Source organism: Leptonychotes weddellii, chromosome 8, assembly GCF_054177405.1.
Source record: "Leptonychotes weddellii isolate Sample4059 chromosome 8, ASM5417740v2, whole genome shotgun sequence".
In the NCBI taxonomy this organism is placed as follows: domain Eukaryota; kingdom Metazoa; phylum Chordata; class Mammalia; order Carnivora; family Phocidae; genus Leptonychotes; species Leptonychotes weddellii.
In genome coordinates this window covers 25,653,185-25,665,597 of record NC_138376.1, presented here as the reverse complement: position 1 = coordinate 25,665,597, position 12,413 = coordinate 25,653,185, and the positions used below count along the sequence as shown (strand labels likewise).

General features: G+C 47.9%; 1 protein-coding gene across 8 annotated transcripts in view; it reads right to left on the bottom strand.

Moving 5' to 3' along the window:
• Positions 1–12,413, bottom strand: part of ANKS1A (ankyrin repeat and sterile alpha motif domain containing 1A) — a 177,834-nt gene that overhangs the window by 61,368 nt on the left and 104,053 nt on the right. For all 8 annotated transcript variants that reach the window (XM_031032037.2, XM_031032038.2, XM_031032040.2 and 5 more), the window contains one exon: positions 8,954–9,543. In XM_031032037.2, coding sequence (XP_030887897.1) covers positions 8,954–9,543 — 590 coding nt within the window. The remainder of the gene's footprint in view (positions 1–8,953; positions 9,544–12,413) is intronic.

The following is a 12,413-nucleotide window of genomic DNA, read 5'->3' as shown; positions in this document are numbered from 1 at the left end:
GAACATCCATGGGAAGAAAGTGGGACAAAGAAAAGTAAAAGAACCCTAGGCAGAGAGGGCAGCCATCCAGGAAAACACAGAGCTGAAACACAGAGCACATCTCTGAGGGTGCTGGCGAAACACTGGGGTCCAGAAAAGAGCTCTGTGTTGCAGGGGAGGTCCAGCTTAGTTGCTTTCCTCTGGTCCTTATAAAAAAGCCCATCCCTCACTTTCTGGCCAGGAATTACTTAGCTGCCACTCTGACCGCAGGGCATATCTCTAAACAAATTAAACTTCTCTGGGGCCTATTCATTTCATGGAGGAAAAAACCACAGAAACATAGTTGTCTTGTGAGAATATAGTGAAGCCAGCTAGTTTTGCTACATTTCACAGGGCTCACATGAGGGCTAAAGCAGCCAGCAGCAGGTCATCTGGGCAGGAGCACAGAGTAGACCAGAGGCCTCACAACGCCTGGCATCTTGACCCCAACCAGACCCAAGTCCGCATGCACTATGCATTCACTAACCAGGCAGCCATAGTCCCTGCGCATGGCTGACCGAGACATCCCCCACCCCCAGGCGGACACACCAGAGGTAATGTAATTCACCATCCGAAATAACACACAGCCTGCATGTACACACGTGTGCACATGTGCAAACAAAGACGACCTCCATCCCTGGTGTCTAAGAAGCTCCCTCCACGCCGACCTCCTCAAGTCCACCCTGGGTCAGAGAACATCTGAGGCCCCCAGCATCGCCCTCTCTAACTGGCAGCAATAACCTGTTTGGAATCTGTGGGCTTGATTACTAAGAGGAAGCATTTCAGATTCATCAGCCCTTAAGATGCCTTTTAGGGCCCTGGCACCCTTTCTGAGTTCCAAAACGACGGTGCTGATACTAGGACTCACCTGCCCTGACTCCGTGAACACCTAATCATCTGTCCTCCTCTCACGGGATCTCTGTTTTCTAGATTCCTGGCCATCTTCTGGTTTAAATAATTTTGGATTTCCTTTCCCTTGCTTTATAATCCTGGTTTTTAATTTTATTTCTGCTTTGAGAATGTGATGCATCCGTGGAAATGTATTTCCTAATACAATGACCTAGAATCCCATCTTTCTACCACAACCCACTCCATGATCCTTGCCCAGGATGACAACAAGGACAGTGAACAAGTTTGAGAATTTTTTTTGAAGTTTTATTTATTTAAGTAATCTCTACACCCCAGGTGGGGCTCAAACTCAATGACTCCAGATCAAGAGTCGTATGCTCTTAGGACCGAGCCAGCCAGATGCCCCCAAGTTTGAGAAATTCTTGCAAATTCAGATTTCATTCTACTTCAGTAGCTTAAGAAATATATGTATGCATGTACATAAATATGCACGTACGTACACATGCATGTATGCATATACGTATAAAAAGTCACCCAACACAAATTACTAGAAAAAAGGGGTGAAAAAAACAAGATGAGAAAAGAAGCGGGTGGCAATAGTGGCTAAAAAGAGAGCAAAAAGGGCGCCTGGGTGGCTCAGTCGTTAAGCGTCTGCCTTCGGCTCAGGTCATGATCCCAGGGTCCTGGGATCGAGCCCCGCATCGGGCTCCCTGCTCCGCGGGGAGCCTGCTTCTCCCTCTCCCACTCCCCCTCTTGTGTTCCCTCTCTCACTGTCTCTCTCTCTGTCAAAAAAAAAAAAAAAGAGCAAAAGGAAGTTAAAAGTAAAAGTCAAGTAATAAGATATATTTGTAAGACAATGTAAGTGTAGAATGGAATGTGAAATTTGTCTGACAGGAGAAATTAATCACTAACAGAAAGCAGCCTGCTGGCTCAGCTCAGGCCACGCCCCACTCTGCCCCTCCTTCTCAGAGGGCCCCTCCCTGGTAGCCCCACCCCCACCCCCACCATGCTCTATCCCTCCTCTCAGCTTTATTTTTCTCATTAGCACTCTTATCACCAACAAGCACGCTATGATTTTACCTACTGTCTTCTCTCTTTCCCCTCTAGTTTTCTAGAATGTCAGTTACACGAGGCAGGGGATTTTGTCTTGTTCACTGTTCATCCCCAGTTATTAGAATAACAAAATATCCCAAACTTAGGTATTCTAATTAGTTGAATGAATGAAAAATTCTTATAAAAATATGCTTTGATTTTATATTATTGTCGATTTTGTGAAAATACCTCTACTTGATTTTCAAACACAACTGCTTAGAATAAGACTAAATACTATTGCCTAAATTATATAAAATCACTCCGTCTGTATCTGACTGATGACATTACTAGAAGAAAAGAAGGAAGACAGATACAAAACCAGAAGCAAAGTATATAAAAAGAATGTCCCAGAAAATGTTCCTGTGATTCTTGGCATCTGTACGTACTGGCATTAAAGATCAAATTCTTCTCATATATTCACTGACATCCACTGTCACCCAAGCTTTTGGTCTGGTGTTTGAAAAAAACAAAATGTAAGGAAACAAAAACGAGTCAAGAAGGGAAGTTCTCATCTTCTGGCAATTTCACAAGTACAAAAAATCCCTACCTGGTCCTTGATGGTGCTGTGCTGATGGGGCTAAATGGAACCAGGCCATTTCTGAAAGGACAGGGGGAAGACAGTGTGGATGGGTGGCGTGGGGGCGAGGAAGTGAGCTAACACCACAAGCAGTAAAATGCTCTGTGGAATATAAAAATGAGTGAATGCTGGCGAGACGGTTAAAAACAGAAAAGAAAAGAACAACCCTTCAGGCAGAGAAGGCTAAAGAAAGACTATCAGAAAAGCCTCTCCTTGATGCCACCAGGAAGGAAAAGAAAAGTAAATGAAGATAGTAAGGAGGAAGTAAAAAGCCAGGAAAGAGCACAGAGGAACAGGGAGGAATGAGCAAAGGGGAAAAAAGGAAATGAAAAGAAAGAAGCAGGAGGAGTAAAGCGGTAGTAAAGCAGCCAGGAAGAAAGCTGGAAAGGAGAGGGAAGCAGGGAAATACAGACAGGAAAGGTAACAGCCAGGCCACCCAGACCCCCATGCAAGGTGAAGAGGCAGCGGCACGGAGGGCACCCTTCCAGGCCAGGTACCAGCCACCCCGCCCTTACTGACACGCTGTCCACTTGGAGGCATGATGTCACCAAGAGAGCGGTCTGGTGGGGTGTGGCAGGGGTCAAGCACACCAGTCCTCTCCTCACTAACCATAGAGCCAGGACTAACGCTGGCTTATTCGTAATGCTATGTATGGGGTTCTGTTAGCATCAAGGCCATGGAAATGCCCATGTATAAAAAGTCACCCAACACAAATTACTAGAAAAAAGGGGTGAAAAAAACAAGCAGCACGGCGCTTTTTAATCTGGGCTAACCAAAATCACTTGGGTTTATCAGATAGAAAGGCATAACTGTTTATTCAGGACTGCCTGTAAACTGAGATTCTTTTTAAAATACAACAACAAAAAGCCCTCAATCTTAGTAGGCCACTTAAAACCAAGGGAAATTTCAAGGTTCTAGGACAAAAGTTGTAACTTGTAACAACTAAACAGACATTCCAAGCTCCGATTTGTCCCCAGAGGTAGGAGTATCACATTCTTGTCTAGAGTGGGCTGGCCACGCTCAGCCAGAAAGAATACACAGCATGCTTCTTTACATAATAAAGAACAATACAAACTGCAGACTGTGGTGTGGAAAGTTTAGCCATTGTCAGCGCAAACTCAAGCTCCAATCTCTATTTTACATCGAGGCCATTCTTCTAGCTCACCCAACCCTCACGGGTTAAAAGCAAACCAAGCCTCTGTGGAGTTGAACCAATCAGCTTTTCTCTTGATGACATCATGCCTCCAACTGGACAGCGCACCCGGAAGGGTGGGGCGGCTGGGACCTGGCCTTTGGGACTGGAAGGGCGCCCTCCCTGCCGCTGCCACTTCCCTGCTCACCGAGGGATCTGAGAGCCAAGGGTTCCCTCTCAGCTACCACTTCAGGTGAAACCAGGGCGTGCCCCAAACCGCTGGCCGGGAATTATTCTCAGCTCATACAAAATGCACACAAAGCACACGTCCCTGCTCTTACCATTTCCCACTTAATATTTATGAAAGCTGATTACAAAACAAATTTATCACTTAAGCCTTCAGCCAAGTTTTAAATTACTCAAATGTTTATGCTAAGTAGACAAGCAGCCTTCTGGAGTTTTGTCTTTCATAAGCTTCAATCTCATCCAAAGGCAGGTATGTGAGAGACCTATCTAACCCCAAAGATGACATACATTCAAGCCACAATCTGACCAGAAGGTTCTTCTGTTCTTAGGCAGTATGTACTTCAGATATTAGCCGCCGCTGCTGCTGTGTGGGCTTGTGGGTGCACCCCACGGCGCAGACACAGGATGGAGACACATCTAGGAGATGGGGGCTCTGGGGCACACAGGTGAGGCGCTGACCACATGGCCAGCTCTGGAAAGGGGAACAGGCTTCCTACAGTCGGAGGCGGGAGAGGCTTCGAATTAGATGATGAATTTCTCCTGCTTCCCAGCACCCTGAATATCCACCTCTGGCTCGTCTGCAAATGAAGATTAATTTACAATTTACATGCACGAGCTGGGTTTACTGCTCCAGCACACGGCCATCTCAGCTTGCTTACACTGGATAGAAACAGTGCTACAAATGTCCATGTCGCTCAGGGTCCCCTCAGGAAAAAGATGGCACATACAAACTGGGCAACTGAAGGATGATTTATACAGATTTGGACAGGGTACAGAGAGAGCGACAGGGAGGACAGTGAGTCACAGCCAGGAGCCCCAGGCTGGAGGAGTCAAGGGGAGGGGCTGGTTAGCAGAACCCAGAGAGAGCAGCTTTAGGGAAAGGTCCCTCATAGGAGAGCTGGTGTTTAGGAGGGGGACGCAGCCAACCCACGATTCCTTTGGCCTCGTGAGGCAGGTCACACAGATGAGCCTTCTGGGGAACACAGGCAGGCAGAGAAGGGTAGGGAACATGCCCGAGGGCAGACGGAAGATGCCCTGCAAGGTGTCCGACACCAACCTGGAGGACAGCTTCAACAACAACGAACAAACTAGCCCTCTGACACAGCCACACAACAGGAAACTGTGCCTTTCACAATTCAGGTCTGAATCCGGGTCTTATGGATGTTGCCATGGTTAGATAACCACAAAATGCAGTAGTTAGGTAAGACACACAGATTAGAAATCGGTAAATACACTAAGACCTCAAATTTGGATATAATGTTAATAGAGGTTAACCTGTAGAGAGATGTAGGTGATTTTCCCGTTCCTAATCTATATATTTTTAAAGTTGTATTGATGGACAGCTTTCCAGTTTACCTTCTATTATGCCCCTATTCTATTAGGCATCATCAAGATAACAAGGAGTGCTTTGATTTTTGACTGGTGAACAGAGAAAGTATCTACTGAAGCTTGGATTTCGATCTCCTCTTAGGCAGAGCTCTTTTCAAAGCAAACTCTATTATTTTTTGTTACTAAAAATCTAACGGAAACTAGGGAGAATGCTAGTGTCATAATGGATGCCATCTCAGAGTTCCACCTTAACCAGGCTAACTTTCCAAAGTCCTCTCATTCTGGGTAATCACCAAGGGCTGCATGAAGCACCTGTAAGGAGTGGTCTGTATTTGGAAAAAGTGACTCCCAATCTGCCAGCTGTGCAGGTCCCCCAGCTACAGACCATCATCCCCAACAAGCAGCCCGTCAGGTAGCCACTGCCGGCCATGATACAGAAGAATACATTTGAAAAAGAAACAGTAGAGAGGGCTGCAGATTTCTCTCCAGCTTCTCCCCTCTCCGGGAGTTAGCAGGAAGGCTTATTAATTTCTCAAAGAACAATGGGGGGCTACTGCCCTACTTTCCCCGGCTGGGCAGGCTCTTCTAACCCTGGGGTGGGCCAGAGTCATTCAGGACGTCACCAGGTGAGGGGCCTGAACTCCGCTGCTTCCCTGTCACCTCGCCAGCACCAGACAAGCCCCACAAAGTTCTGCCTTTCTTAGGTTCTGAAGACACTCTGTGCCTCAGTTCCCATTCTCCAAAACTCCAAGCATAATAATAATAGGAATAGCTACCATTTACTCAATACCTTATGCATAGTAGGAACTGGGCTAGGCACTTAAACACATGTTTAACTGATAAAAAACGCCTCTGAAACACAGATTTGACTGCCTGTTTCACAAATACAGAAATGACGCTGAGGCTTCCTGAGGCCACTCATGGGACAAGGAAGAGTTGATGGTGGAGCCAGGGCTCAGAGCTGGATCTCCTGACTCTGGAGCCTGAGCCTTGTGTATGACCCTGCACCGCCTTCTAGGAGCAGCCTGGCAGACTTGCAATCACAGCTGCCCGGGCCCCACAGTGAGGAGCTGAGCTAGACCCAAGCTCCTTCAGAGCAACTTTCCCCAGCCTCCTGGGGATCTAGTGATGACAAAGAAATCAAGCACAAGATACGGCAAAGCAGCCTTCAGGCACCGGTCAGGGGTAGGGTGGGGAGCAGCCATTAACTAATGACTCGTTCTAGGAAAGTCTGCCAAAGGCCTGGGTCTAGGGCCAACCACTGGGGGAAACACTTCTGAAGTTTCTCTTTTGACAGAGATATCCACAAAAACCAAGTATAATATGACTCAAAAACAATGATGAAGGATTACGCATGAAGGGCCCTGTTAATATTCTCTATACGAGCAAATCTCAATCTTCTGAATTCCTTCCAGTAAGACCTCAGTTGCCTTAGGTTTTTGAATTTAAAGTGTAACAGTGCTTCCGGTCATTCAATCACAGTACAGACTGGCCCAGGATACCCAGACCTCACACAGTTCTAGGGTTCATGGTAGCCACCTGCAAGCTCTACCTGCAACAGAAATGTGAGCATATGAACCTCCTGTCCCTAACGGGCCAAGAGACAGCCGTGGATTAGCCCGAACAGCCAACTTCAATTAAGCTGGGCCGTGCTTCAGTGATTTCATGTTTCCCTCCAAGAGGAAATGGTGGAGCCGATTAGACTGCCTGGCAATGCTGCGTGTTAACAGAGCATGGGAATCCTGTGGCCAATCACCCAGCACTATCGACCTCTTGGGTGAAAGGTATGCTCAGGAGATGGAGCCAAAAAGAAGAGGTAATTCATTAGAAGACTGGTAAAGCTGTCTTCCAGCCCATTTGAAGGATTCTGAGATATTGCCTTGATATCAAATCAAATACTCACTTCTCAGCCTCGAGTTCAGTCCCCTCCCACTATGTGATCCCAATCTCACTCTCCACCCTTATTTCTTTTTAAGATTTTTTTTTTAAGTAATCTCTACATCCAACGTGGGGTTTGAACTTCAAACCCTGAGATTAAGAGTTGCACGCTCCACCGACTGAGCCAGCCAGGTGCCCCCTACCCTTATTCCTTATGCTCCCCTATACGAACTCTACTCTCTATAGAAACCAAACGATCTAAGCTTTCCCAGCTCCACGCCTTCACTCACGCGATTTTCTCCACCAGTGCCCTTTCTTCATTCCCCTAGCTTCAACCTGGTTTTCCCCCAAACACTTGGTTCTTTAATTCCAGGTCAAATTCCGTGTCTCTGAGATCTTTCCTGAAGCCCCTTCCCACCCTCTGTCTCATCTCCTGTCTCCACCCTCCCCATCCCCACTGATGTTTTTCTCCATTGGCCCCGGAAGCACACCGCACTTCTCTTACTTGTAAACTGCCTCATCCTATCCTTGACTATAAGTGAGTAAAACTCTGTTTTGTCTGTTTTGAAAAACAAAGGCAGAGCACACGTTCCTACACACACAGACTCTAGTGTGTAATCTCCCATGGGCCAGGAGCTCTGTCACTCAAACTGATTTCCCTTCAAGTGGTCTAGCGTCTGGTCCAGGCTCATCCAATCTTGGTTTCTGAACCAGTGAAAACTTTGTATTGCACAGGATTCCTCAGTCCCTGACTACACAGAGTCCTCAACCTCATCTTATCTGGAGATAAGAGTGCTGTAGGAATTGCCCCCACCCTGTTCCCACGCTGGGAATGGGATTCACTTTGGTTTATATAACTTTGCAGCTGCAACCTGAATAGATTTGGGTAGGGCATTTAGTCTACAGATTGCTCAAAGGGACGCGTCAGCTGCACTGTTCCCCTCCTCTTTGCGAGCTAAATTCATCTCTTGAAAATGTTCCTGGGAGACAGACCCATTCCCCTTCAAAGGCAGCTCCCTCTCAGCAGGAAGCCTGCAAGGGTAGCACTTTAACGTTCTCTGGGTGTTTACCAATCTTTGAGAAACACATTCTTGTGCCCAGTAAGACATGTCACAGGTCACTGAAAAATATTCGGGTACATATTTCTAACTATTCTATAACAGTGGTTATGAAAGTTAACCTGGGCCTCAGACTCCAAAATGTTTTCTCCTCTCTAATCTCTCTTTGTTTTTCCAACCACCTAACCCTCTGCCTCATCAACCCGGGAATGTGGGACGGGTAGAATGCTTCTGCTGGGAGAGGCGTTTGGTCTTCCAGGGGAATGCAGTAGGAATAATCACGGAGGAGCGGAGACTAGAAAAGCCCGCTCCTGATCCTCTTTCAGCAGCTTCTCCCAGAGCCCAACCCTCTCCCCTGCTCCTAGCTGACCCTGGGCCTTCCCTCTTCCTCCTGAAGACTCATACGAAGTTTTCTAGCTCTTCTTAAGCATCTTCAGGGTGAGCATGACTGCCTGCATGGTGGCTAATGGGATCCAAATATTTCCAAACAGCATGTCATTTCTAGGAACTGCCTCTCCCTCAGACCCGCTCTGCTTGGGGCCGCCACCCTCCAGTTTAACCATGAATGGACCTATCCTTTGCCATCTGGGCAATAAGATCCCCTGCCTGGCAACTTGGGGCTTGCCTCGTCACGGCTGTCAGAAACACTCTGGTCACAGTGCAAAGGAACCAGGGCAACCCTGGCCCACACGTCCTGGTCCCGGGAGTCGGCACACAGGGGAGCTGTGGTGGGCTGTGGCCAGCCCAGCTCCCTCTGACATCACGTGGCCTTACCTCATCCCACTCTGAGGCAAAGGAGGGCGACTTCTCCAGCCTCTTCTTCCCGATGCTGCAGTTGGACAAGGACTCGCTCCGGCTCCCCATTGTAGTGTCCTCCGTGGGTGAGCAGGTCAGGAGATCAGAGTCAGACTTGGACAAGCTGCGGCTGAGTTTGAGTTCAGCTTTGGGTTTGCTGGTGGGAGGGGCTCGGCTCCTAGCCCCACTCCGGTCTCTTTCTTCCTCGGCACCACCAGGGTGTTGAGATGCTGTGTGAGTCAAAGTTTCGGGGTGCGATTGGCTGTTGGTGGTGGGCAGGCCAGCCGGGTAACCCGCTCTCTTACTCTGGTCCAGGACACTGGGCGGAGAGGCTCCAGGAGCACGCACAGCCGTCTCCTCCAGCTGCATGCTGGCCTCGTGACAGGCGCCCTGTGCAGAGGACCCTTCTGGAAGGTTCTGGCCAGTGGCAGAGAGCAGCTGGAAAGGGTCCTGCCCCACCTCACACACCGGGGAGGAGCCGTGGAGGAGACCGGAGAACTGCTCTGGGACCTGCCCGTCCTGCCCCTCCGCAGAGTCCTGGCTCCGGCTGCTGCTGCCCCGCCTGTGGTCTTGGAGTGGACGGAGAGACAGAGAAATAAAAAATTAAACGTGGCAAAAATCAACAGAGTTCCAACGCAGCGAGTGAACGGCAGGGCTGAGGAATTCAACAACAGGGAAAGAGAGAGAAGCTGGATGGGTTGGAGAGAGGGCAGAGGGAGAGAAGAAGAGAGTGGAAGGAAGAAAACAGTTTCGTATTGTTCTTAATGTTCAATTTGTACCCAAAGTCAGAGCATTTATGAAATTCCAAACACTGGCCTGATTAATGCTCTCTGGCAGCCTTCCCTGTTGTTAGGTTTCTGTTAACGTTAACGACCAGACCTTGCTATATAAGGCGAGAAGTGCTAACTAGATCCTACAGAAAGGACACGAGTAAGGAGACAGAGAGCAAACACGGAGTAAAAGTGAGAAAGAGAGAGAGAGCGCCAGTGAGCAGGCGAGACTTACTCCTGGAACATCTGATACATTTCCATAAAGGCCAAAGTGTTATTTAGAGCCACCCGCCCTCCCTTCCTCTGGCAAGCAGCAACAGAGGGGAAAAAAAATGGAGGTCATGATCCACAACCTGCAACTTCTGGAATTCTTTAACTGAACGTGCAAAACAAAACAGCAGAGAAATAACCGCTTCCTTCCTCACAGGGGGGCTGTTCAGGGTTCCACACCTCATCCTTCCTTCCTCAGGGAGCCCAGACGTTATTTATTTATTTTTTTTTGAGAATGTGTACATCTCACTCCTTCCAAAGCCTCCCAGCTGCTCCTATTTGTTTAAGTTTAACCTCAGCTGATCCACTGAAAACAAAATGGTCTAATTTGTCAATGCCAAGAGACATTTGCAGTTCTCTCAAGACCTCCTCAACAGCCCCGAAATCTGACACTACTAGCTCATGAGGCCAACCACTACTGTATACTCACCCAAGATATCAAATACTTCTGCCCTGAAGTGGCATAAATAATTGACCAAATCAGATTCCAACATCAGAATCACACTGGGACACCAGGGGGCTCGCCCTGTGTGAACTCAGACCCATTAGAGATTTTCATCCACATCAGCAGGGTAGATTAACCACCCTGCACCCAGTACTAGCTCACATTCCTAAACTAATATTCAATGTTATTTTCTCTATAAGTGGAATCAACGGTATAGATACCAAATGATTCCCTAGTCTGCCCAAAGCTCCCAAGTATTGTTCATGAGTTCAGAAAATCTTAGAAGCCAAAGGATCAAGTTCAATTATTGTTACAGATGAGGAATCTAAGGTCCTCGGGCCTTTAGTGGTTTGTCCAAGGTGGTGGGGGAGAAGACTTTAACCCAGGCTTTTCGGAACACCTGTCTCTGGTCCCGGCTGTGCTGCTCTCTAGCTGTGTGGCCTTGGTACTGATCTCATCCTGCTGGGCTTCAGTATCTAAAATAAGTAGGATGAACTGCACATAGGCTTTAAAAATCCCTTTTATGTTACAATGGTGATAAGAATCCAAGTCTCTACCATACCGTGATGGCAAACTTCTCCCCCTCAGGGGCTGCTGCAGATCCCTGCCTAGCTGCTTCTCCTGCTACTGCCTACATAGCACCCACTCTCCCTGACCAGCATGCCTGCAGCCCAAGGCTCCTGGAAGCTCAGTTCCACAACTGAATAGGGTCATCAGGTGAGGAGGGGTGCACTTTATAAACATGATGCACTACAACAGTCTTCACTGCTCCATGCACAATGGCAAAGTCCTACAATGCTGGCTCTTCCAAGACAGCCTTTAAGGAAGGATCCCAACAACCAATTCTCATATTGCACCCATCACCCTGAGGTCTGAGCAGGGACATGGTTCCATTCACCCCACTTTCTCAAGAAGAATGGCTCAGTCTCCACAGTCTCTTCAGCTTTTGGCAAGCCTGCTGAGGCTGCAAGGGGGCAGCCAATTAGCTCCACTTTATGGCTCTGATTACTTATCCACAGGAGTCCAGAAGTATGAACTTTGGCATCTCCTTCCTCTACACTTGACTGCTTCAGGATTTTCACACCCCTAACTCACAAACTCTATACCCCAAAGGTCAGGTCCAGAGTGCTAAAAAGCACTGAACAACTGGAATCATTTCTCTAGGGAAGAAGAAATGCTGCGTACATAAGAGTTCCATCCAGCTTAACTCAGCCCCAGGAAGCCATGACTTCAGGACTATGAATTCCGCATATGACAACTGGCCACCCAAACAAAGCTGCCCTGTAGCGTCGCATGGTGGGGCCAGAGAAGATGACACATGACCATCACTTGTGGTTCAGACCAATGGCACTTCTTAGGAGAGGCTGACCAGGAGAGTCAAAATTGCTACCTCTCGGACCATACCCACATGGCCAATTTCCTACAGATTCTGGCCCAAGGTGCAACATTCCTCTGACTGCATTTGAATACAAAAAGAGGACTTTGGTAACAGGAACACGGGCTTCTATTCCTTTGTGTCAGCATCTGGCTCCTTATTTCACAATATTTTGGGGAGGGAGGGGAGTCCAACAACAAAAGAGAAACACCGGAGTCCAGAACTGGGAGTTAGCCTGGCTTACACTGCCTGGGTGGACCTCGGAACCCAGGCCACAGAGAATGTTCTGACTGCTGCTGTGGGAGCTGACAATGAAGGTCCTGTCTAACAGCCACCCATTCATGCTAGCCATCAATGAAGAAAGAGAGACAGATGCCAAGAGCTCAATACCAGACAGATGCCGGGGGAAGGAAGTGGGCAGAAAGAAAGAATGGAAACTTATGGAAGGAGGAAATATGTGAAGAGGAAAAATTTCTGAGGGCCATAATCCCATGAGGGAAAACACAATCTACCAATACTTTATGGAGTAAAAGAAATCATGGAAAGGAATTCTTATGATTACATGACTTACCCAGGCAA